General features: G+C 45.4%; 1 protein-coding gene across 2 annotated transcripts in view; it reads left to right on the forward strand.

Annotated features, from left to right (window-relative positions):
- LOC144755342 (uncharacterized) overlaps positions 1-27,162 on the forward strand; it is a 124,144-nt gene that overhangs the window by 56,826 nt on the left and 40,156 nt on the right. The window contains exons 2-4 of one of the 2 annotated variants that reach the window (XM_078644151.1): positions 3,151-3,247; positions 11,033-11,639; positions 16,213-16,377. In XM_078644151.1, the coding sequence (XP_078500277.1) occupies positions 11,084-11,639; positions 16,213-16,377 (721 nt within the window). In that variant the 5' untranslated portion in view covers positions 3,151-3,247; positions 11,033-11,083. The remainder of the gene's footprint in view (positions 1-3,150; positions 3,248-11,032; positions 11,640-16,212; positions 16,378-27,162) is intronic. The other variant, XM_078644150.1, reaches the window with a different exon arrangement.

A 27,162-nucleotide genomic window follows, 5' to 3' on the forward strand; every position in this document is an offset into this window, starting at 1 on the left:
CCGTTATTTACTAGCCCCTTGCGTAGCTCCTGAGTCACTTTTCCTAATGTTAAAAGTGACGCAGCAGCGGTGCAAGGGGCTTGTAAATAAGCCCCTCAGTTTCTTTTAAGCTTTGCTCAAGTTTGCTTTGGTCTTTCTTGAACAATCAGACTTCAATGGCCACTTTGTTGATTTTTTTCTGAAATGTAGTCTTGGTGTTAGTTATAGCCCCAAGTATATAATTCACCTAGCTTTCTGTGGTGTACGCCGCTGTGGAAGTCTCTGCACAACACATATGGTCTAGTACTGTCGAGTCCCCCTCCCCCTTTAATTCAAACAACCCTTGGGGCTAGCCCGATGTTTTGGAAACGTGTGAACCGGATGCGCTTGTAGGCTCTTCCGGTTCATGCTGCCACCAGCCAATCAGTGATGGTGAAAGGAGTCTGAGTGTGTTGCGTCACTGCTGTACGCGGCACCGCAGAGCCTCCCAACGGATGCGGGGGACCCAGATCCAGATCAAGCTACCGGAGTGACCTTGCACAGGGGGCCAAGTTTGCTTGACTAATACCTCCCCCCAGGCACCCCCTACACCCTCAACATTATCTCCATTAGAGGTCGTTGCAGTTATGCGTCCTTGCGCCCTTGAGCGCATGCGCGTGCGGGGGTTGGCCAATCAGCCTAGTGGAATCGAGACTTCCCTTTCCCGCACCCTTCAAGCATACCGGTTGTAACTGCCCCTGGAGTTCTATGAGAGACCATCTGTCCCCCCCCTCGGGCATCACAATGGTGATGCCTGCTAAGAACCGTAAACTATGCCCACCAATTATGATCATACCGCTACAGGCCAGTATAGTTGCCCGACTATTTGGCCTCCCCCCTCTGTTTACTAGGAGGTCATGCCTTGTTCTTTGTCCTTTCTAACCATGCCAGTATATTTTGTATGAATACCCAGACTCGAAAGGTGGATGCCATCCTGCAGAAAAAATTGTTCCCCCCTAATGCGCCCATGCCCTATTGACCACAACTTCAGGGACCTAAACAATTTATCCAACCTATAGTTAATCCATTTTACTGAGTGATTGAAGGCCCACATGGACTCACCTCCTCTCCACTGGAATCTAGGAATCATGTGCGACCACACTATCAGTGCCTCGGGGCACCTTTTCGCCAACCACCCCACCTCCGAAAGCAAGGTCTCCATTACCCTCTTCCTCCCTAGGTGAACCAGGTCATTACCTCCTAAATGCTAAATAAAAACTGCAAGGGGTACCTGATTCTGGCCCAGCGCGCATGTCACCAGATTCCTGAATTGGGCAAAACGCAGTCCGCCCTACCCGTAGAAAGAGATTTTTGCACCTGCCTGCCGTGCTCTAAACTTGTAGGTATATATAAAAAAGAACCGTTGAAATCTGTTAACATACGAATGACCAACAATCCAGACAACATTATCTGCATGCTCCTAGGCATGAAGCTGTTCTGCAACGTGCTTTGAGGGATGATGATCTATTGCCTGCTTTCTTCCTGCGTGACAGTTTGTCGCAACTGATGAGGCATGTAGCGATACAAGGCGTAGGAACTGCAAATCAAACCATGAAGGGAAAAACAACTGTCAGTCCAAATCCTCCATAAATCTAGAGCATATGCAGGTGCACATAGCATTTATAACAATCTGAGGACCACCTACAAATCCTATGCACCTCACTTCCAGTAAACCCCCTAGCTGCGGCTTCAGTGGTGGCCCCCATCCTAAAAGAGTGGGTCCCAAAACTGCCTGGATCTAAACCGGCTTTCTGCATGGCTATACCCATGACCCTTCTGAACTGGAAAGTAGTGAGCGGTGTACCGTCTGCGGGAATCAGTAATGGCCCCCCACACCCTTTGTCTGTGTGCCAGGAATGCTTCCAGCCTGGCGATGGGGCAGCAAGTGCTTCCTTCCGCCCTTCACAACATTACCCCTTCCCCTCTGCCTTCTTGATCAGTTTTGGACATGGATATTGATATTAATAAGGAGTCGCCTTGTATCTGTACATGTTCAAACTGAAGTCCCCCCAGCCAAGCCCTTTAATTTTTTGCCACCTGCTCCCCAATCCTGAACACGCAGTAAAATGCTAAAGAAAAGGCAGCCTGAAACAGAAGAGTTTCATCTGTAGAGTTACACACTTATTGCAGGACATCCAGCAGTGTGGCCAACATTTGGACTTCCATTGGTCGCCTTACATCCGCTTGCCACCCTTTTAAAGCTTTCCACACTATAAAAGAGCCAGTAGGATCCCCTTTGCCCTTTGCCTTTTAAAAAAAAGAAATGGCTGCAATATGCCACCTTACTGATGTCACTGAGCGCCCCTTGTCTTACATTTCTCTCATATAGGTAACAACTGCCCCAGTATCATGCCATGTCTCCTCCCATCTTTCCCTCATGAAATAGCAGTAAACCCCCAAATTCCCTTCGTATGCCCTCCTGATCCAAGGTGCTAGGCTAGCTGCCACAAGGTCCGATAATTGGGGGCACCAAGCTGCCAAAGCTGTTCTTTGAAAGGAGTTGGGTCCTTTGCAGCTTCTGGGTGATGAGACCTTAATACCTGCATCTTAAAGCGAGAGAGTGCATCAGCGGCATGATTCAATACTCCTGGCACATGTTTTACCCTAAACATCATATTAATTTGCATGCACAGCAGTATTATCTCTTTCAACAGACGCAGGATCATCTTACACTTTGCAGCTTGATTATTAATACACTCCACTACTGACATGTTATCTGACCGGAACACCACAGAATGTTTTTTCAGTTCTTCTGGCCAGATGACCAGTGCCACCAGAATGGAAAACAGTTCTAATTAGCCTATGTTACTTGTGAGCTCCACATCTTCCCACCATGCTGGCAAGCGTTGTGACTGGCTAACCCGATGTTTTGGAAACGCATGAACCGGAAGCGCTTGTTAGCCGCTTGTGCGCGGCGCCGGCCAGCCTCCCACTGGATGCGGGGGACCGGCGCGACCGCCATATTGGTGGCGTGCCTGAGTCCGTGTCCGACTTTGAAGAATTTGTGTTAGCTGCTATTGAGAGTCGGGCAAGTGCATCTAGGCACCTCCTTCAATCGTGACCTTCATTCTTCCTTTCTTTAGGTCGCCAATGTTAGTGATATGATACTAAATCTTGACACTTTTATTCCAGGAATCTGCTGTAGGCGAGATGCAACAACTGTGTCTGGTTCAACATTGGTGGTCTAATATTGCAGCCTGCACTCAGCGAGATAGATGTTAAAAGGCAGGTGAATAAACATTAATGGCGTGCTTATTCAATGTTCCCCCTATTATCCGGTACAGCATACACCTGCCTTTTACTGTGTGCTGAACCAAATATTAGTAGGCATTATTACTGTTTACCATTCATTATATTTAAGTATAAGATTACAGTCACATTATTTTACTGTTTACCATATATTTTAAGTGCGGCCACTAGATGGCGGTCCAGGATTATATCTGTGCTAATACACTTTGGAATGCATTATTTTAAAATTGCAGTGCCGGCAGGTTAATAATTTGTTCCTGCTCTGTTGTCACATTTGGATTAATGTAATTTATTATGCCTCAAAGAATTACTTGTGGACCACTCAATGATGCATAGTCAATTTTTGGCTTTTCTTGCTTGCTTGGTGAACATGCTGTTTCTCAGTATTACCCGTGGATGATAGGACTTCAATGTTCACCAAACCAGGGACTCCGAGGCTGGGGGCACTCATGATGAGGACCGACCAGACAGTGCTTGAAATGGAGAAACAGAAGTGCAGATACTCTGGGGGATATGTACAATGAAGTGGCGGAGCGTGTGGTTAGCCTCCTGGGCTTAACGACTCGCTCCGCAACTTCAGAAACGAAAGGCTGCACCATATTTACAAGAATGTGGTGCAGCCTTGCATTTCCCCCTGCGATGGCACTAAGTTTAACAAGTTAGCGACAACGCAGGCACCTTTGCACCAGAGTGCAAGGGTGTCCGTGCGCAGGTTGAGGATTGGTTATGTGTAGATTTCTGCTCCGCCCGCCGCAATGGTAAATATACAGGATGCGCCCGCCTGTGTGGCGGGCGCATCCTAATGCCCTGATCGGAACCCCCGCCCTTATGGCGGGCGGTCCCGGGTCCCGGTATGATGGCGGGCGGACTAAGTCCGCCCGTCATCATAATGACCCCCTTAGTTTGATTAAGCATTTATAGAGGAACATTTGACTTCTTGATACTAGTGACCCAGTGAATGCCTGTGACAGGGCCTTGGTTTGACAGTAGCATGACTGGTGGAGGTTCAGCAACCAGAAAAATAAAAGGACCTTCTGAGTTTCCCTAAAAGTTCAATAACAGTCAATAAAATGGCTATGTAATGAAAGTTCATTCCAAAATATTTGAGCCATGAAAGTGGAAGGATTGTCTGCCACAGCACTACCTCTTAATCCAAGGCAGTGGATAGTGTTAACTTTTCTCGTATAAAAGGAGCTAGAAGAACTAGTATATGCTCAGCTAGAACAGGCCCTCCAACTATACAGAATCATTTAAGCGCTTGAGAGTGGCCCTTACAAGGTACTTTGTGCTTGATTGCACGCCACAGCAGAACTCTGCGAGCATCTCTGTGACAAGCTTCCACTTACACAGGTGGGTGACAGTCCAAACTGCAAAATTCAGAAATCTCTCTGCAACTTTGTCCAAAATATATACTGGTGTCCTTCCCCAAGTGCGACAAGTCATTTTAGTCTAGGCTTCAAAGTACACAAAAATACATTTCTTTGGCATGATTTACTTGTTAGAAGGATCTTTTACGAAGGGCAAGGAGACAAAAAACAAATCTGGCTACCAGGTTATTGTTAACGTTTAGGGAGTGCTCTTGATTCAAAAACTTTCAAACACTGATTTACCTTTAGAAATAGGAATAGAAGTTTTACCCATGCTTGATGACCAGAGTACATTGCATCTCTTTGCTTTGTTTCCCCACTATAAACTTTTGCATCACAAATAAATATTCCCTTAAAGGAAACGTGGATCTGAGGGCCTGTATGTCTTGCCAAACAACGATATGAATGCATTGGCATAGGATTATGAAAAGCAGCCAAAAATTCTACTCAGTGCAATCAGAGATCTTGCATGGATGTTATGTCAATGCAATCAGAGGTCTTGCACTGATGTTAAGTCAATGCAATCAGAGGGACTTGCATTGATGTTAAGTCAATTCAATTGACAAAATATCGACAGACAGAAAATTTACCTACATAAGTATCGACACAGAATTATCGAAGTCAAAAATATGGAGAAAAAAAAATATTGGTGTCAAAAATATCAATGTTAAAAATATTGTTTTTTAAAATGTTTAAATAGTGTAAAAATAAGTAAATAATGCATACAATAAAAAAATTATGGATATAAATATTAAAACATATTTAAAAATAATGACTAATACATATAATGTTGAAATTAATTAAACATCTACATATAAATTAATATATACACTTACTCCACATATTGCAACATTAGGGAAAGCGTTGGATAGTGTCAGGGTAAAAATTACTATTCCCACTCCAGAGAGTTCAACAGTTGGAAAGCGCTGGATAGCATAGATTTATAAACCGAACAAGCACCTCCAGGTCCTCACTCCCAAGGCACATGAGAAGGGCTAGGTCATTACTCAAATGGATGACGTGAGTACTGGATTTTTGGCTTTCCATCATGTGAACAGAAGTTATTACTCCTCCCCCTGGGCTCACTTACAAAATTTCAATTTCAAATTTACTTTCCAACAGCAGGCTATAAATATTATCGTTTATCTCAGTGTTTCTCTGAAGGAGGGGATGACATCACCCTCATTGGGTGAGTGTTTTTCCCCCTTTTGACCACAGTGTATGAAATCACCCCTATATGTTTTATGTATGTGTCACTTGTTTGCACAGTATGGTGCTATATTATGACTTATTTTCGTAAGTACCTTCCCCAGGTCAGTGACTTTACATCCTGCAGGTGTACATATAGGGTACTTAGTGTTTTGACACTACTTGTTGCATCCTTCAACCCAGACACTTAGTAGATTAGTTATAAATGTTATGGTCCTGAAGAATTGCTCTAGATCACATCTTGACTAATTGACGGCATGAAACATGTTGACCTTATAGGTCACCAGGGATCATTGTCCCCACTGGTGACATCACATTTTTGATAAGTCAAGCATACTCAAGGATTAAAATTTGATTTGAGACTTGCCTAGCCTTTTTAAGTTACTCATCACCACATCAACACCTATGTTTCATAAATCTACACTAAGGGCCCTTAATTTACACATCCCATCACAGCTTTGGACAAAGATCTCTGAAAAAGAGCCCCCTTGAGTGTGCCCGTCAGGCATTGCAGCACTGGCATGATGAGGAGCAAGCCCGATGATGAAGCATGACACCCGCAAACGTGTATGAGGGGCCCATTTCCAACAAGCATTTGCAATGCAGTCCTTCCCACATTTGCAAGAGTTTAAGCTATTGGCACTGTAAATGACAATGCCTTTTATTTTATTTTTAAAATTCAAAACATAACTAAATGGCATTGTCATTTACAATCGCAATTGCTGAAACTCTCGCAAATGCGAGACCTATTGCATTGCAAATGTCACACACGCAAGCATACACACAGACACACACACACATGCACACACACACACAGACTCATTGAAGAGTTAATAAACAAGCCTACATTAAATGGAATAGCAAGAAAGTAGTCGCACACAGAAAAGTGAGTTTGTAACAAGTTCAGGTACTCATATCAGCCATATAACAGAGTTATGGTGAGCGTAGAGCCCACCAGCTGCTTACCGTTGGTTGTCGGCCGCCGTATTAAAACATAAAGCACGTCCGGGACTGTGTGGAAAAACAACACATAATAGCAGGGCAGCCGGCCACCATGATAAAAGGGCGTCAGGTACTCTGTTGATAAATAATACATGAGGGCAGCGCAGCCACCTTATTAAAACATGAACCGTGTTCGGCGCCTGTTTGAAAACAATTTCTACACAACTAATTCATTGTAAAAAGGCGGGCACCCTATGCATTTTTTCTATTTATTTGCTTTAGTAGTTTTCGCCGCACGCCCCGATTTAGAAGTTAAAAGCTAAAGCGCAATGTGCCGAGATCACTATAAAAGTAAATAAATGGAAAAGAAATGTGGTGTCTATATATTTCTATTTATTTACTTTTGTGGCAATAGCGGCACACAGCTTTAAACATCTAAAGGGGGCGTGACGGGGATACTACTAAAGCAAATAAATGGAAAAAATGCGACGGCCAACCTAAAAATGACAAATTAGAGAAGTAATACTATTTAAAAAATGCGCTGCATAAAGCCGCAGAATTGATCTTTTCTTGACACATAATTTATCAACCTTGCCGCATAATTTTGTGCTGCCTTGCAGTGTAATTCCAGTGGCCCTAATGACACCTTACCCTCCCATCTTATGATAATGGCAACTGCCCTCTCCCTCTCTCGTCATTCCATGTTCCTTTTCATCTATCTTGACATGTTCAGTATGGTTCCCCTGAAGCTCTCGCAGTCAGAGTGCCAGAATATGAGCGCAGCCGGAGGAGTGATATTTATGAAAGTGTGTAATTGCTTGTGAATTTCTACATGGGCAGGTTGCACAACCGGTGAGCGCATTGTGGAGTGTGACTGAACTTGGCTCCCGCTCCAGCCACTTGTGTGTCACAAATTTACTGCGTGCAGAAATAAACAGTGTGCCAGGGAGGCATGACGGATACAGGTCATGAGCTCAGGGTGCTCAAAGCCAAGAGGAGGGGGGAGGGGAGAAACACGAGGGAGGGACACAGAAGGAAAGTTGTCAATGGAGAGGAGAGAGGCAAATGAGAGGGTGAAAGAAGGGGCTACAGGTTTAGAGGCGGTGATGATAAAACAGAACAAGGGGAGGGAGACGTAAAAGCGGTAAAGCAACAAAGGAGAGGAACGGTAGTGGAAAGAGGAGAAGTGGTAGGCCGTTGGGAAAATGGAGAGATGGGAGGCTTAGGATTAACATATTTGCAATGCAATAGGTCTCACATTCAAATGCGAGACATATGGCATCGGAGAGAAGTGGCCGCCATTGTCCCGGCTGCTTGAAAAGAGAAAGCGCACATGGTGCGCTGAATGTAAGCAAAGCACGTCATGCCTGCAGTAAGAGAAACTCAATAAAGAAAATAGTGCTTTCAGACTTAATAACACGTACTGTGTAACAACCGAAGTAAAAGGGGCAGTTGCCATGGGAGGTTACAAATGAAGAGAAGGCGGTACTAAGGAGGGACTAACAAGCCTATTTACAAATCAGAAGCCAGCATTTATGAAGGATAATGACACAAGCAAATGACAAATATGGGGGAGAGTGGGAGGGGCTTTTATTCCTTTAAGTCCTGCAGCGCATGTGCGCTGACTCTGGGCTCGGCCTAAAAAGGAACTACTCCCCTAAAAAGGAACTACTCCCACTTTTCTCAGACCCACTCTCCTTTGTCCTTTGTCCCCTTTAGGAACAGCATACCTTTTTCTTTTGAGAATTAACAGTGGAACATGTATGCTGGACCTTTAAGCGCTCTAGGTCCTCACATTTTTGTGATGGGTCACAGAGACCCTGCCATTTGTGCACATTTTCTTGTTTAATTTCAAGTACCACAAATGTAGGATTGGCCAGTAACGCTGCAAGTCCTGGGTGGGGAGAAGCTGCCACCAGTTCTGAGGCCGCCAATTTTCAATTTAACACTGGATCCCCTTTTAAAAGCAACCAACCGACTCCAACACTTCCTGCAAATCAATAGAAAACATCTGTCTCAGTGTCGGATAAGTGGATCCCCTCACCTGAAAACTAGTCATTCATTTTGTGTATTTACAGGTTTATGTCTATAAAAGCCAAGCTTCTTTTGCCACTTAATTGCTGCCTAGAATTACTGACGCACCTACGAGTAATCTCAATGACTGCCTCAGTCCTAACCCCATGAGAATGTGTGCGAGTTCTTATTACGGACCATGCTATTTCATAAGAGCTTAATCATTCATTGACCTAGATAAGCGTTCTTTCTCATGGTTTGAAGCAAAGGTCTCCTTCCTATGTATGTAGGTCACTGCAATCAAATGTATAACCAGAACATGTTGCGGCACGTCCACACTGACCATAGTTTTACACAGCCGCGGTCGGTAATGGGTGTACCTGCCAGGTGGTGACATAGGGAAGGGGAGGGGCAGGGTGGGGGTTAGTAATCTATGGATTACGGGGCATTACAGGTAAGTAAACATATAAATAAATAGAACGAATTTTGTTGCGCGCACTGTATCGCATTTAGAAATGCAGTGCACGCAACAAAATTTGTTGCATTTATTTATATGTTTACCCACCTGTAAAGCTCCATAATCCATAGATTACTACCCCCACCCTGCCCCTCCCCCTACCCACGTCACCACCCTGCAGGTACACCCATTACCGACCTCGGCTGCTTTTGCATATTTGGTTATTTGCCCCCACCGGTTCAGCTTCAAGCCATTATACAGGGTGCCATATTTGTGAAATGTGGGCCATATGCAGAGGAGCCAACCATGTTACTTATTTTATGTATGCCTCGGTTTGAAAATTACCTGTCATTCGACTGTGAAACTGTTTGCATGAGGTGGAACTTGTCATATATGGGTGGCATGTAGAGGGTTGGGGCGGCAAGATGGGTGCAAAAAGTACAACCCTCTCTAACTTATTATGCCACAACATCAACCCCTTGTAGTGTACTGCAGCCACTGCCTGATCCCCAAGCTATGAGTGACTCCACACTGGTCTCTGGGCCCACAGAATACATTCACTGAATGAAATTGTCCAGTGTGAGTGAAAACCATGTCACTTCTGTACTGTCCAAGCGACCAATGTATTCACGTAAGCAACCTGGTCTGCATATTGTTTAATTAATTTACTTGCATAATTCTGGATGGGGACACCCACACCTTGCCAATTACAGTTAGCCATCACTCTGTCACACCTCCTATGAATGCCAATTGTATACTTCTTAAAAAAAACTTCACTCTGTCCGAAGGATGATAGTCCTACTTTGTGGTTCAATTTCTGACATGCTGATGTGTGTGACAGACCCCCTTCAGTTACATTGTATCAAGCAGCTCCTCAATGGCTCATCAGTGTACCAGGCTATGGGGTGATAAAATGTGAACTGTACTTCAATGCTGGGTTGGTCTGCTTGCATGCAATTCGACATGCTCAGATGTCTCTTCTTCCAAGCAAATGGCCATTTTGTGACTGTCGGCGCCTCAAGCAAATTATCATGCTGTTTGAACCCAATGGCATCAGGGTGGCTACATGTGGTCTGCAGCTCTCAGTTCTGTAAATTTGCAGTGTCAGAGATGGCAGTATAATGAAGGTTAGCTGTTATCGGCTCCCAACCGTCTGGGAATAAAACTTGGCAAAAGCGAAGATTCAAGGGTTTTTTGGTGGGAGGTCTGGTTTTATTAATTAAATGCTTTGGATGATATTTACATGTACTGAATGCATACATTATGTGTATTAAAGTAAAGCCTGACCTAATGGCACATTTTTTCTTTATGTAGGAATGCATACAGGAGCTAAATAATTGAATGTGGCAAAAAGCTTTATCATTGAGTCTACTTTACAGATGTAATATACTCCCTAAAACTTTCCCATGAATGAACCTCCTGGAAAGGGAAGTTAAATACCAAATTGCCAATAACAAGAGATAAGAGAATATTACTTCTGAAGTAGAAGTTAAAGCCCACTCACTTTTTTTATATGTTAAAGAATTGCAAACATGTCTCACAGACTACTGCACTGTCAAGTCAGACATAAAAAGCAAAATATTATTTTTAATATTTTAAACTCAACATAGAGGCATGGATCTACCATCACCCTGAATAAATTTTTGACTGTTTATAAAAAATGCCTCTGTAAGCTTGAACCAAAGCTAATGCACCATCTGACTACCCTACACAGCTGTTTGTGAATTGTATAGGCTAGGTTTTACGTATAACTTTATTGTTTCCTTCTTCTTTGCAGATCTGAATTAACAAGGAAAATTAAGTTGGGGAAAACTTTTTATAAGGCAAAATGACCTATGGAAAAAATCATTTTTGGGATTTTCTGGTACTTTTATGTGCTCTTACATTATTTGTTGTCAAGACTACAGATGCACTTCGAGAATTTCCGCTGGCAAATATCAGTGCAACTACAAGTGCCCCAGAAGTACATTTGACTGAGATTAATGGCACAGCCACTCCTAAAGAACTGCCTGAATCTCCAGCCCCTACAGGGATGCCCACAGCTCCCACACTGGCGCACACTTCAAGTACCGACAGGAACAATCTGTCAGAGGCGTCATCTGCGGCAAATGTCAGCGGACCCGCGGGAACCACGATAAGCCCCTTTACAATCACCAGCACCGAAACACCTGGCAATAGCTTCGATAATTCTTCGGGATTAGCCAGTGGAAAAACAACAGCTACTTTGCCGTCTACCACACGGACAGCTCATGAGACCTTCGCCTACACAAATACGTCAGAGATTACTGGAATACCGGCAACACATGTGTACTATACAAAACCTATGAATACTACAGAAGGAACTGAGGTGAACACCACGGGGGCCTACACAACTGCTCTCACAGGTAAACACAAAGAGGGCCTGCTGTTGCAATTTTTGGCCCAGTTAATCCGGTGTTAATATGAAACTGTGGGGTAATTGGCAACTGTGGGATGCAGAAGACTTGTGTCACAACCATGAGAAAGTAAAGGTCACATAATTGGAACTGTGAAAGACGTGACAGATGAACTCGCCTCTGTGGTTAAGGTGGGTGCAAACAAGGAGCAAGAGTGGATGCAATCTATTGCCGCAGAAGTGCGGGGCAGCTTGCACCATGCTTGCACCCTTCGGACTCTCTTGAGAGTGACATTTCAGTGACATCCACATTTTTTATTTTATTTGGGGTACATGGGAGTTCCCCTGGGACCCTCACAAAAGGGCCAAGGGATCTGTGTACCCCTACTTTGTCACCTTATAGGATATTTTTAAAACATTTTCAGGGCAGGGGCCAAGTCCCTGAATTCTGTAATGGCTGCTGCAACATTTCCTCAAACAGCAACAACGTTATTGACAAAACAAAAAACACTCTTCCCATAGAAAGGCTACTACCACAGTGTAATATATACATATAGATGTACGACACTCCATTTGTTCCCATGCTGACTCTTTCTGCCCCTTCAAGGCAGTATGCATCATGCAGGTCAGGTTCCCTGCTACCAACGCAATCAGCTGTACTCCACAGATAAAACATGCTCCCTTCAAGCTTCATGCCATATGTGAGGGTTTATGAACAAAATTGGATCTGTTTCTGTTAATAAACCCTCACATAATGCATGCAGCCTGTGTGGAACACATTTTTGCTGTGGTGTAACAACTGATTGCATACATGCAGAGGCAGACTGTAATATTTGTAATATGATATTTATTAACATTGCTGAGTGTAGGAAGAGGATCAACAAAGGCGAAGCCTCAAGTGAGTCATGAATCCCCATCCCTTTCTCAACAATTGTAAAAATAGCTTTTTACATTCTGTGCGCTGCATGTTTGGTTAATTATCTAACAGTTTTGGTGGCACTTTATGCAGTTCACTTAATACACTGGGACTTTCCTTCAGAAAAAAGTGAACACTGTGAATATCCTGGTATGTTTCAAAAACGGTATTTCTGTTTTCATTTTATCAATGTTCTGTTGTAGTTTTGCCCACTGTTCTCAAGCATCCTCTGCGAAAAGAGGCGATGTCTGCCACTGTGCTCCATATACATTTCTTCTTCTTTCTTTTCTTACCTAGGGTCACCAAACTGGTATATAATTAAAATAAATCAAGCAGGACTTGTATTTCCGCCTCACATTAATTCATTTTTTCTGTCACAATTAGTAGTTCTGAAAGCTTCCCTTTTCGAGACCAGATAGTGGCGCCCACACACAGGAAGATTCAGGACGGGCAGACACTTTGCTATTGGAGGATTAGCAATGATTGATGGCTTTCTTAGAAGGAGTTAAGCACAATGGGGTAGAATGAGTATTCATGCTATTTAAGCTGGAGTGTAGGCATAACATGGCAAAAGACTTTTGCATTGTAGTAATCACATGAGAACGTGCTTATTAATACGCTTCCTCCAAATAATATGCTACTGGGCTACTTTTATTTTCACTGGCATGCTGTATATACGTATAGGATGGGCAGTGGCAGAACAACGGCCCATGGAAGACAGGACTAAGGGGCAAGGGCAGCACCCAACTATGCAGTATAGACAAGAGAGGCTGTTACAGCACAAGGAACAATGAAGGGCAGGCGGGTGGGGCAGTGGTAGCATTCCAGATTGAGGAGGACAGAGGGGGATTGGGGTAGAGGCAAAGAGTCAGATAATGTAGGGCAGGAGGGAGGTGGCAGGGGCATCAAACTGACCATGTAGAGCATGCAGCGGAGGTAGTAGCAACACAATTGACCACATAGGGCAGATCAGAGGGCAATGGCATTTAATGGGCCATTGAGGGCAAGAGATAGAGATCAGGGGCAAGTACACAGACAACAGACGGCAGGGGGAGGGAGGTATGGGGCAACAAACTCACCTCACAGGGCAGGCAGAAGGGTCATTGTTGGCACAGCAGACAATGCAGGGCCAGAGGGGAGGTGGCAAGGGCATGACAACAGACCACAGATGGCAAAAGAGAAGGGCTAGAGACATTGACTCGGACAACAGAAACAGTGGGTTGCGAGAGGGGGCAGCGGTAACAAGCTGACCACGCTAGGCATGTGGCAGAGGCAATGGCAGCATAACAGACAATGCAGGGCATCAAAAGGGGGAGTGGCAGCCCAAAGGACAATGGAGAGCACAAGGGAGGGATTAGGAGCACAGACTCATACAACGGAGCGCAGCAGGAGGGGACAGGGGCCAAAAGCTTACTACACAGGGCAGGCAAGATGGGAATTAGCAGTATAACAGACCACACAGTGCAGTTAGGCGGGGCAGGTCAATGGACCATGGAGGGCAATAGGGGGGGTAGGGGCACATACGTAGACAATTAAGGGCAGGGGAGGAGGGCAGGAGTAGCAAGCTGATCATGCAGGCGGAAGGGACAGTGGAAACACACACAATATTAAGGCCAGGAGGGAGAGGATAGGTGTACACATGTGGAAAATTGAGGGAAGGTGGAAGTTGGTCAGAGGCTGGGGCATCAAGCTTCCATACTGGGAGGGGCAGTGGCAGCACAACGGACCATGTATGGCAGTCAGGAGTGTAACTGACAGCACAACAGACCATAGTGTGCAAGAGGGAGGAGGCTGGGGCATGCACAAAGAACTATCTAGGGCAGAATGGAAGCAGTAGGGGCTGTACTCAGACACAAGACAGCAGGGGGCAGGGGCATCAAAATAACCACACCGGGCAGACAGGAGGGGCAGTGGCTGCCCAACAGATCATAGAGGGCAGTGAGGAGGGAATGGGGCATGGGCTTGGATAATGGAAACCAGGGCAAATGGTGCAGGAGCAGCAAGTTGGCCATGCTGGGCAGCTGGGAGGGGCAATGGCAGCACAACAGACTGCACAGGGCAGGTAGGAGGGAGGGTGCAGTGGCAGCTCAATAGAAAATGGAGGGTAGGAGAGAGGAGGCAGAGGCACGCACATGGACAACAAAGGACAGGAGGAAGGGCCAAAGCCATAGACACAGACTGCAGAGGAAGGGAGAAGATTGGCAGGAGCACCGAGCTAAGCACAGAGGGCAAGCGGGAGGAGCCGTGACAACTCAATGGGGCAGAAGAGAGGAAGCAGGGGCAGACTTGAACAACAGAGGGCAGGGAGGAGTGTATCATGGAGGGTAGGAGGGAGTGACAAGAGCCCGAACACAGAGAATAAAGGGCAGGGAGGGCGGGGCAGGAGCGGGGGAAGAAAGTTGACTGAGTAGAGCAGTCCATCAGGGGTAGTAGTAAGCTGTCGTCAGAGGGCTGGCGGGATGGGGCAGGGGCATGCACACGGTAAATAGAGGACAGGCAGAAGAGAGACTGGGGCAGAAATCGAACCACGGTGGGTAGACCTTTATTGGTTAAGGGCAAGGTCAGCCCAATGACCCTCGAAGAATGTAGAGCAGGGGGTGGGAGGCAAGAGTAGGGGTAGCAAGCTGACCACAGAGGGCATGGTGGAATGGGCAGCATAACGGACCATGAAGGTGAATTTGAGAAGGCGTAGAACCATGCTCACAGAGAACATTGTGGAGGGAGTGGGGACAGCAAGCAGAACACCGAGGGCAAACGGGATGGGTTGGGACATACAGAGAGACAGAACAGAGGGCTGAAAGGATTGGGTGCAGAGGCGGCAAGTTGACCATAGAGGGGAAGAGGTGTAGGCAGAGGCACACAGATAGAGAACAGAGGGCAAGCAGGAGACGAGGAGGAGCGGCAAGCTGACCATGGAAGGCAGGCTGTGGTGGGTTATCCACCAGGAGGGAATTGGGCCTGTGCCAAAACCAAGTTGCGAAAGGGCAAAGGCGGCGCCCAGTGGAAGTGTTAGATGAATATGTTAAAAATCTCTAGACATTACATTTGAATAACATAATGGATCACCCTATTACTAAAGGGGTTACATACATGCAAAAGGGACATCACAAGGGCAGGTGACTTCACACTTCCAAAACAAACGTTTAATCACAATTTGTAAAACAAATTGTGCTTGGCCCCAATATGATGCAAACTGCTTAATGTCACAAGACCTAGAGCAAGTCCATGCAGGCAAAGTGAGGGCATCTTGAAAACACTGTCCACAAAGATTTCCTGTATTCCTGACACAAGTATAATGCACTCTGAGACCTCAAAGAGAAAGAGAGCATGTGAATCAGGCCCCAGATGATTCTCCCACACTTCTGTTACAGACACAGGAGAGCCAAGGAAGAAAGGGAAAAGCTGGAGACCATGTATAGCCTCACCATCAGAACTAGATAGGAAATTAGCAGACTGCATTGTCCCATGATCCCAATCTGCATGTAAGTCACAGAAGCATTTAAGAGTACTTGAAATTGAACTACAGGTGCTCCATTTTGTTGGTAATTAATGTGTTTGAGAATTAACGCCTATGTTGCTGTTACTTTTATTGTTTTGAATAAAAATAATTAATTTTGATGGTAAACTATGAAAGTAATAAATACTCTTTTTCGTTTCTGCTTTTCAGTTGAGAGTGTACATCTAAAACATTCAGAAGCTATTCTGACTATTGCCTTCAGCATTATTCTCGGCATTGTTGTTCTAGTGATTCTGGTATACAGTCTCAATAAGTGCAAGACAAGAAGATCACAGTACTCTCATCATCCACTTCATGCCTCCTCATATGAATCAGGTCAGTTGTGATGTACACTATATGATTGAATTCTTGTCTTCTTGGAGTTGGGTTATCACCACAAGAAAGGCAAAATTGTTTCTTCTATAAAATACATGGTGGTTCACTTTTATTCTTTGAAATTCTCAATAGGATTATTGACCAGTTTTACAATACTTGACAGAACGCAGAGCAGCAAGTTGCTGTGCTATTTTCGTGAAAGGGAGAGAGGAGAACTGCACCATACTTTTAAAGAAATGGCATAGTTCTGCTCTCTCCCAGTGCTGATGCACTTTTGTCTACATAGCGCCAATTCAGGCACCCTTTTGAATACATTGATGGGTGCCTGTGTTATGGCCAGGATAGTTTTTGTGCAGAAAGGGTGCCTTCCTGCACAAAAAACATCACTGGAGGTGTTGTCCTATTTGTATGTGTGATGCAGAATGTAAAAAAGTGAGGTAAAATGTTTGTAAATCTGGGTCCATGGGTTTGTTACGGCGGGATTTCTGATCTATTGCTATAGGTCTAGATCCCAACTCAGGTCGACTGAACCGTTGATACCTGTCATAGAGTAAAAGGCAATCCACTACTAGGTCAATCAGTTAAGGACTTACACCACTCTAAAGAAGCACTTACTACGAATAAGTTTTAAAAGTTTATTATAAAGCCAACGTTAACTGGAGATACAAACATCTCAAAATAAGGTTCAAAAGATATACTGGTATCAATACAAACATAAATTTTCTAAATGCTCTTAGTCGGCAGAAGAATATCACCAAAACCAATTCAAAAATCATCAGAGTTGCAAGAATAGACACAAGCTGTAGCTTATGAGTCATTTACAGAAAGGAAGAAAATCCAGATTAGACTGTCCCTACACTAGACTAAGTGACATCCCTACTTAGTAAAATCTTAACCTAAAAAAAGATGTCAGCCGTGGTGACTTCCAAAGAAGATCACTCACTTCCCTTAGTCTTCTTTGTAAATCGGTGTCTCGCAGTTAACCTATCTGCCTACCCATCCGCTCTCTTAGGTTCCTCAGACCATCTGCTCTAACTCCACCCAGGGGTGCTGTCCCAAATACAAAAATCACATTTACAATAGAAACGCCCTTTAGAGACGCCCCTCACGTGGTGTCAGTTCTGGCATTTTCCATGCTGATACTCCTCTGGGCCCATCGTTAGCGTTGACCTTGCTTCTCAGGCTCTTCTCCGGCAGGACGGTACCCCCCAGGAAATTCCTGAAGCCTCCTCCAGGCCTGTGCCTGGCTCTCTTAACAAAACCCTATTCATCACTCTCTTGATTGGAACCTCCTCACACCTGCAAACAGACACTTGTACAGTGGGCCCCAAATTCCGGCCTCCACCATATCTTCTAAGTCGTAAACCATCGAGCAGTCTCTGCAATTTAAGCTTAACATGACATTTCTCTAACTAGCACATACAGATCAAAAGAAATGAACTTATCTATTCAGGCCTATTTGAATTACATGAAACGGGCCTGTGCACTCTATAAACCTTTAATTTCTTAGTCTAAACAGTATTCTAACTCATTACACACAATGGTTATATGAAGCACTTCTATAAAACATATATTCCAGTTCTATGATCAATAATACTTTGAATTAAAACAACATTAAAATCCATATCATGTGAGAGTGTAACAACCCCTTTTATTTCTGTGAACTGCCATGTGGCCTACACATTTCTACGTTTATCAGTATTACATTCTCCTCTACAACAGCCACATAACATGGGATTTCAACATTATTCTAACATCTCTACACACTTCTACATTAGCTTTTCACACTGATATATGCATTCTATTTTAATTAAACACTCTTATGTATTTTCACTGTATAAATTCGACACTCTTATGTAATCTTTACTAAACTAATGCAACGTGCTTGTAAATATGGTGCACTTCTATTTTTTCTCGATTTGCGCTCTCTCAGTTCCTCCCTTTGATGACTTTTAGTAGTCATCACCATCACAACACCATCCATGAGGTATGAACTAAATCAAACTGAACTCGTTGTAGTACTCTCTCGTTTCATCATTTCTAGAGCCCTCAGACTCCTGTACTGATTATCCTGCATCGCTGCTAATCTCCTCTCCTGCTCTCTCATGGATCTCTGCAACCTATTTGATCTATACCATTGGTACAGCCGCACCAATCCCCACAAAGTGATTATACAAATCACTATTATGATGATAGGTTTCAGTATGTACCAAATGAAACCCTTTCCTAGGTTGGCAAACCAACCTCCAACCTTACCCATTCCATGACCTACTTTTTCCCACACATTTACCTGTGTCAAGTCCTCAATCTCATGATGAACTTCAGTGATGTTCCGTATATATTTTTCTAGAGGTATTGAATTGTCTGGAATGTAAGTACAACATTCCTGAACCTTCAAAGCCTTACAGACTCCTCCCTCTTTGGCTAACAGAACGTCTAGAGCAAGTCGGTTCTGAAGAACCATTGCTCTTATCGACTGCATCTCTCCCTCCACCAGCATTAATGATCTAGCAGTACTGGTGGACAACCTATCTACAACTGTTGCCAATCTTCTGATCTTGACATCATTCAGTACTATCCCTAAAAGAGGAAACATAGCACCAAATACGTCTCCAACTACCTCCTCATCGCTTACATCCCTTCTTCCTCTAACTTGAGTCCTTCCCTCTATAATTTAAAATCCTTAGCATGGTATATTTTGGGGAAGACAATTGCTAAAAAACATGATCCATACCAATTATCCGGTAGTTTCACGTATGCATTTCTTCCACAAACAAAATATACATTCGGGATCACCTGCATTCCCTTCAAGAAATCCTTGGTTTAATATTCTAATTGGAAAGCATGTTCACAATTTACTTCTCCCACAAACACATTATCATCATAGGTTTTACCCCTATATATACACAGTTTCCCTTTTTTCTCTCGATCTAAAGCTATTGGACCATTACTACCCTTTCTTTGGTGTGACCTTTCTTCCTCTGTCCAATCTGTTTTCCATTGGCCTGAAGCTTTTAAGATCTTCTGTCTCCTGTACCGATCATCCACCTGCCCTATAAACCTTTTCTCAATTTCTGACACTTTACAAGTCAAAATATTTCTTCGGGCATGTGAAGTATCTAACGTTTTCCAAGGAATGAAAAATTTCTTTAGTCTATCTTCACTCTTATAATAATCCCACTTGTTCATGTGCTTGTAGTTTGGAACTTCTGGTAAAACAGCATCAAAATTTGAAAAATAATACTCAAAACCATCACGTTCATAGAATATACTAAGCAACAAACTACATGTGATTCCATAAGTCAATGGAAGATGATGATATCTAATACCTTCGTCTACAGAGGCTGGCAATTGCATACACACGTAGCAATCTTTTGCCTCCATAGCATCAATATATTCATAAAGCAATTTAGCATATGTATTTGATTTGAAATTTCCCTGTGATTCATCCATATGCAACCTACGAGTCTCTGCTGCTAGTAAAGCTTTATCTTTCTCTGTATTGTCCCCCCTTTGACCAGCAGTAGTAGGTTTCTGTATCGATACAATTTTTGCTTCCTTTGTAGCCTTTTCTTCATTTTCATGTCCCACTACATATGATATAGTGACTACTAAAACTATAAGAAAAATTACTCCCACTAAAAGTGTGCCTACTATGCATTTTGTCCTGCGGTTTGGGTTGCCGGCCTCCATGATCTCAAGACAGTGTAGTTCCGATTTTCTTTCAGAACACAAAGTCTCTTTCCTTTGCTTATTCAGCCTTTCAGAACCACACCTGGAAGCTGATAATCCCTTCCGCAAGATCGGTCTTTGAGTTCTATAGCAACAGACAACCCTAGCCCTTCTCCGTCCACTAAATGGAAACCCCTAAATTTCTTCTTCTTCCACTTGGCGCTAGGTTATCTTTCAATCTGTTTATTTACAAAGTCTTTAACAATCTGGAATGATACGTGTTCCAGTGGCTCTAATCACGTATTCTAATATTTCCAAACGAAGAATGATCTCCTCGGGTGTTGGCCTCATTGAACAAAAAGTCGGAAATTCTATTCTGTTTAAAACCATTTCTCTTATCCTGCTCATAGTCACTTCAGGGCCACAGAACCCCCCCGCCCCCGTGATGCCCAAACCTGCAAATAACACACAGACACAAGTGTTAAGTTTGGGAAAATTTGCTGCAGGTTTATTACATACAACATATGTAATGATGGTGGGTTATCTTACGGGCGATCCAAGGGCAGGCCGCATTCTCGCCACCTGCCCGCCTGTTGAGCCAATCAGCATAGTGGCGAACCACCCAACTGCTGCACAATTATAATTATACTACACACGCCCCTTGCAGGGCGTGACTAGGCAAACCCCCGGCTGCACAGGCCCACAACCGCCCGAAGGACTACTGGGGCGCCGACACAAGTTCCTGCGCCTCCCATGAGGTGACAGGTTAGGCTCTGGCACCCCTATGTGCCCGCTGAAGTACAGTGTTTGCACCTCTCTTCTTCCGGATCGCCCAGTAACTCCGCCTGCAACGAAAAAAAGAACACATTAACACTCCCCATGGAGCCCCCCTCAAGCAGACACTCTGGGTTTGAGGTAGGGTGGGGAAAGAGTGTCCCGACGTTGTAGCGCGACGTCCGGAGCAGCAAAGAGGGCTCCAAGATGGTGCCCAGGGGTCAAATACCCCCCAGAGGCTCCTCCTAGCTGCCCCGGACGTGCGTCAGCAGCCCGCCTCCTACTGGGCGCGTCCTGCCCGGCGAGGAGTGGCTGGCCACAAGGGGCGGGGTCAGCCCTACGTGACTAGGAGCCCGCCCTCCTGATGGCCACTGCGTGGCCTCGGGCAAGCGCATAGTCACTTCAGGGCCACAGAACCCCCCCGCCCCCGTGATGCCCAAACCCGCAAATAACACACAGACACAAGTGTTAAGTTTGGGAAAATTTGCTGCAGGTTTATTACATACAACATATGTAATGATGGTGGGTTATCTTACGGGCGATCCAAGGGCAGGCCGCATTCTCGCCACCTGCCCGCCTGTTGAGCCAATCAGCATAGTGGCGAACCACCCAACTGCTGCACAATTATAATTATACTACACACGCCCCTTGCAGGGCGTGACTAGGCAAACCCCCGGCTGCACAGGCCCACAACCGCCCGAAGGACTACTGGATTACGGGGGAGCCGACACGAGTTCCTGCTCCTCCCATGAGGTGACAGGTTAGGCTCTGGCACCCCTCTGTGCCCGCTGAAGTACAGTGTTTGCACCTCTCTTCTTCCGGATCGCCCAGTAACTCCGCCACAGCCCGTGCGGTGGTACCCGCCGCCGCATGGGCCCCCACCACTGCTACTCCACATTACCTGCAACCTTTGCTCCTCAATGCTTCTTTAAGATCTAGGAGGGACAGGTCAAAGCCTACTGGCGTGAGATGAACCTCATCAGCTTCAAAGTACCCCTTGACTTTGTCCTGAATCATCTCGTGTTTGATGAAACCCAGGCCCCTCCGCTGAATGAATCTTTACACGGCCCCCCACCACTTCAGGTGAGCGGTGGACCCTTTCCACCTCGAAGCGACCTGATCCAGACATGAAAATTACATGCCTGAAGTACCCAGGCCCCTCTGCCCCTAATCTGCAGATACTTGAAGTCATACTTCCAGGTGAATGACAAAGTAATGAGGAGGGGCCCCTACCACTGAAGGTGCTTCGATTCTAGCAATAGGCGTTCCAGCACATGCCCTGCAACTCAACCACACCCATCACACCAAGTGTCAGCAGGCTCTACCCCGCAAGTTACCACTCCTGCTGTACGCCGTTCTCCGCATCACATGGAGAAAGTGTGCTTACAATGACGCTTGTGCAGCTATACTCGAAAGAGCACAAGGGCATAAAGGGATAAATACATATTATACTATATACTTGGGCGATGACTTTGCATATGCCAATGCAGGATAGAACAAGTATAAACAGCGGGCATCACCTGCCCTCTCTGGTTTCGTCTGGAAGCAGTATAGGCCACGCTACCAGTAGATAGCTTGTCTGTAAGAATGACTTAAGACCACAACCAAGGGATTGCTGGGACATAAACTAGGTGCCCCCTTAAGATCCCGACCTGCAACATGACACGCCCGCTGACACCAGAAGCCCACTGAAACTAGTCAGCAAATACCCAAGGGAACGATTCCCTCTACAGCAATAGTGTAGACTATCCCAGGTTCTAGAGGTAATACCCCTGGAGAGAGCCCAAGCGATGAGGGGACCTCCCCTGCTGATATCGTTCCCTGATCAAACCATAGTAGGACCAGCGCATGACACTGATACCCCCCACACACCTTCGCACGAAGCATCAGCAGACTCCACCCAGTAATGTACTACTTCTGCTGAAATGCCATGCACAAAATACAACTGTAAACTGTGCTATGTGTACGCTTGAGCAACTATCCTCAAGCAAGGTACAGCGGGCTATTTTAGGTGCTCGGTGCAAAATAGTATAGCTTGAGTGGTGAACTCATATTTAGGTAAGCAGCCAAAGACACATGCCCCCTGGAGGCCGAAGACTGCTTAGACCCTGCTGCCAACAATAAATAGCTAGTCTAAAAGTTGACTTGACAACCCCCGCCCAGGGATGAGTAAGCTGAACCAAGATCTCCACCACATACGACGTTGTAGCGCGACGTCCGGAGCAGCAAAGAGGGCTCCAAGATGGTGCCCAGGAGTCAAATACCCCCCAGAGGCTCCTCCTAGCTGCCCCGGACGTGCGTCAGCAGCCCGCCTCCTACTGGGCGCGTACTGCCCGGCGAGGAGTGGCTGGCCACAAGGGGCGGGGTCAGCCCTACGTGACTCGGAGCCCGCCCTCCTGATGGCCACTGCGTTGCCTCGGGCAAGCGCAGATAAGGAGGATTAGGAATAGTGAGTGTCAGCAACCCTTCGACCTCCACTCCGGGTATCAACAACACTACTTCCAATGTTATGATTGGGTCAGTGCTGGTCAATGTCACTTCCCTCACCCTCCCGGATCTCCGTGCACTGGACATCTGCAGCTAGGTAGGTCCACTCAGGAGTAGCGTATCTTCTGCAGGGCACTCGCACCCTCCTTGATCTTCTCGGACCTTCCTGTTCCTGTCTTTTTGCACCTTCGTCCAAATCCGAGTCTTCAGATATAGGAGCAAGAGTTCTCTCTGGAGTTGGCTTCAAGCTCGGCCTCGTCTTTCTTTCAGGCCAACTAGCTTCTCCACGCCTTGTTCTCCTATTTCTTGTCCTCCCACTCGGTTCTTGATCACTCTTGTCTTGATCTGTGTCTGAGCCGTATTCACAGCATCTTTCTCCTTCGGTGGCAACTTCAGTTTCACTGTCGTCCTGTCTTTCCTCTTCTGGATCTGTAGCACTCCCAACTTCTTCCGACACCCCCACAACTTGACTGATCCCCTCTAGTGGTTTGCCGTCCACAGCTGGATTTTCATCTGTGAGAGGAGCTGTTTCTTCTAAGGGTGCTGGAACTCTTCGAGTATGGGAAGCATGAATCCAGTTTGGCAGCCCTCCACACTTTACCGCAGTATTCGTTATCAGGATTATTTGGTAGGGCCCCTTCCAACGCACGTCTAGGCAGTTCTTCCGGACGTGTTTCTTCACAAGGACCCAGTCACCAGGGCACAAGTCGTGACATAGGTCTCTTGAAGATGGAACTTCAGCAGCCTGCACCTGAAGAGACACAGAATGAATGACATCAGAAAGTCCCTTGCAATAATCCAAGATCAGGTCATCTGTAATATTCAACAAAGCTGTAGTTGGAACAGACGGAAGTCTCATTGCCCTCCCCATTAAAACCTCATGTGGAGAGAGACCTGTCCTCCTGTCTGGTGTGCTACGCATACTCATGAGTACCAAGGGCAGAGCATCAGGCCAGCTTAAGGATGTCGATGAACATACTTTGGCTATTCGGGACTTTAGAGTTCCGTTTATCTGCTCCACGATACCTGAAGCCTCTGGTCGATAGCTACAGTGCAACTTCTGATCAATGTTTAATGCAGAGCAAAGCATCTTCACAACTTCGCTGTTGAAATGAGTTCCTTTGTCTGATTCCAAGGAGGTCGGCACCCCAAAGCGCGGGATCAACTCTCGAAGCAACAGCTTTGCTACTGTGAGTGTGTCGCACCTGCGTGTAGGGTATGCTTCGACCCATCTGGAAAATATGCATACAACCACCAGAACATACCTGAGGCGGTTGCTTTTTGGCATCTCAATAGAATCTAATTGCATTCTGTTGAAAGGCCCCCCAGACCTCCCAATGTGACTCATTGTAACTGGTGTTCTTTTCCCTACGTTCAATTGCTGGCAGGTGACACATCTCCGACACACTGCTTCTGCTGCAATCCTAAACCTAGGATTATACCAAGTCTGCCTAAATAACCTCAGCATGGCATCTCTTCCTAAGTGTACTGGACCATGTATCTGTCGTGCCATTGGACTCACTAGTTCATCAGGTAATACTGCCCTTCCATCTGCTGAAACCCACAAATCCATTTCACTTTTCACACAACCTGCTGTTTCCCAAGCCTTTTTCTCAGAGTCAGGTGCTTTCTCTTGCATGTCTTTTAAATTATCCCAAGTATCAACTGTTTCTAGCATCATGTTTAACTCTGTCTTTTCCTGAGTCCCACCTACTTCCACTTCCGTGAAAGAGTATCCTTGCTCCGCGCAGTAGCGAGCAACTTCGTCTGCATATCGATTACCTTGCGACACAAAATCTGTATTTTTGGTGTGGGCTACACATTTAACGATCGCAATTGCTGCTGGACCTTGTAATGCTTCTAACAACAGTCGCACAAATTCCCCATTTCGAATAGGCGAACCGGAGGAGGTCATGTAACCTCTCTGAGACCACAATTGCCCATAATCATGAACCACACCGAAACCATATTGGCTATCGGTATAAATGGTGACTCTAATTTTGCTACCTGCTAAACAGGCACGTGTACTCCTTCCAGGCAAGCGGCTTCCACAACTCCAGTAATGGTGCAAACAGCATAAGCTGCTCTCAACCGACCAGTATCGTCTCTTAAACATGAGCCATCAACAAAGAAAATTTCATCAGGGTCAGTCAACGGCTCATCCACAATATCTGGTCTTGGCTTGGTGCATAGTTCAGTCACATCAAGGCAATTGTGATCTTCACATTCTTCGCCTTCTATATCATTAGGAAGTGGCATCAATGTAGCAGGATTCAAAACAGAGCACCTCTTAATGGTCACGTTCTCCGCAGCAAGAATAACCTGCTCGTAGCGCGTGAGCCTATTATTGGTTAAGTGCTGTGTCTTGGTCCTGGTCATTAACAGTTCTACAGAATGAGGTACATACACCACTAATTGGTGTCCCATAACAATATTTTCACACCGTTCAATGCTGACACCTGTTGCAGCAACGGATTTGAGACATCCGGGCAACGCTGCGGCTACCGGATCTAAAGTAGCCGAAAAGTATGCAACTGGTCTACGGGCATTTCCATGAGTTTGTACTAAAACTGACAAAGCACAACCCTCTCTTTCGCAGCAGTAAAGTGAAAATGGTTTTTCGTAATCAGGCATCCCCAAAGCTGGAGCACGGCACAAGTCCTCTCTCAGCTGTAGGAACGACATCAATGGTACCGGATCACTCACCTCCTTGTGCGTCAGTTTTTGTAAGGGCTTTGCTTTCAGGGAAAAGTTAGCTATCCACTGTCGGCAATAACCCACCATTCCTAGGAACATCCTGACTTCTCTCTGTGTCGTAGGCGCGTTCATCTTCATTATCGCCTCTATCCTATCTGGTGACACCTTGCGCTTTCCTTTTTCTATCCGGTGACCCAAGTACTGTACTTCTGTCAGACAGTACTGCAATTTGCACGGAGATACTTTATGCCCATTTTCAGCTAAATGGTTCAGCAAGGCGATGGTATCTATCTTACAAGCTTCTTCCGTTCCTGACGCAACAAGTAGGTCGTCTATGTACTGGACCAGAACCGAGTTCTGTGGCAGTACTAGACTTTCAAGGTTTTTCTTCAATAGCTGGTTGAAAATTGATGGGCTTTCTGTATACCCTTGTGGGATACGACACCATGTTAGGACACGATTTTCCAGCTTAAAAGCGAAAAGATACTGGCTTTCCTCATCTAATGGAATTGAAAAGAAAGCCTGACAAAGATCTATCACGGTGAACCACTCAGCTTGGAATGGTATCTGAAACAATATCACTGATGGATTCGGTACCACTGGACAACATGAAACAACTATGTTATTAATCTTTCGAAGATCTTGCACTATTCTAAATTTCCCACTAGGTTTCTGCAAACCCATGATCGGTGAGTTGCATGGACTACCCGCGATTTCCTTCAGTATTCCCTGTTGAATCATAGAGTCGATTACGGGTTTTATTCCTGCAATCGTCTCCGGGGTCAATTTGTATTGAGGCGTTCTTGGATATTCAACATTTGGTTTTACCATGATCTTCACTGGTTCTACTCCTTTGATCAATCCTATCTCTTCTCCAGTAAAATCCCATACCTCTGATGACACTGTATCTCGCAAGTCCCGAGGAAGGTCCCCCACAGTCAGGGTAGGATACAGTTCTACGCATACTCTCGAATTTGCAACTTTAAAGGTAGCATCCTCGTCTGTAGTCTGTACCTCTACTCCCTGAGGTGTGCAGTATATTGTGCAGTTCAGTTTGCACAATAAGTCTCTTCCTAACAGACACACAGGACTAGAATCACATACTACAAACTGATGTTCATAGTTGTGGTTTCCTATTCTCACTAGCACTGGTTC

This window comes from Lissotriton helveticus, chromosome 5_1 (assembly GCF_964261635.1).
Source record: "Lissotriton helveticus chromosome 5_1, aLisHel1.1, whole genome shotgun sequence".
In the NCBI taxonomy this organism is placed as follows: domain Eukaryota; kingdom Metazoa; phylum Chordata; class Amphibia; order Caudata; family Salamandridae; genus Lissotriton; species Lissotriton helveticus.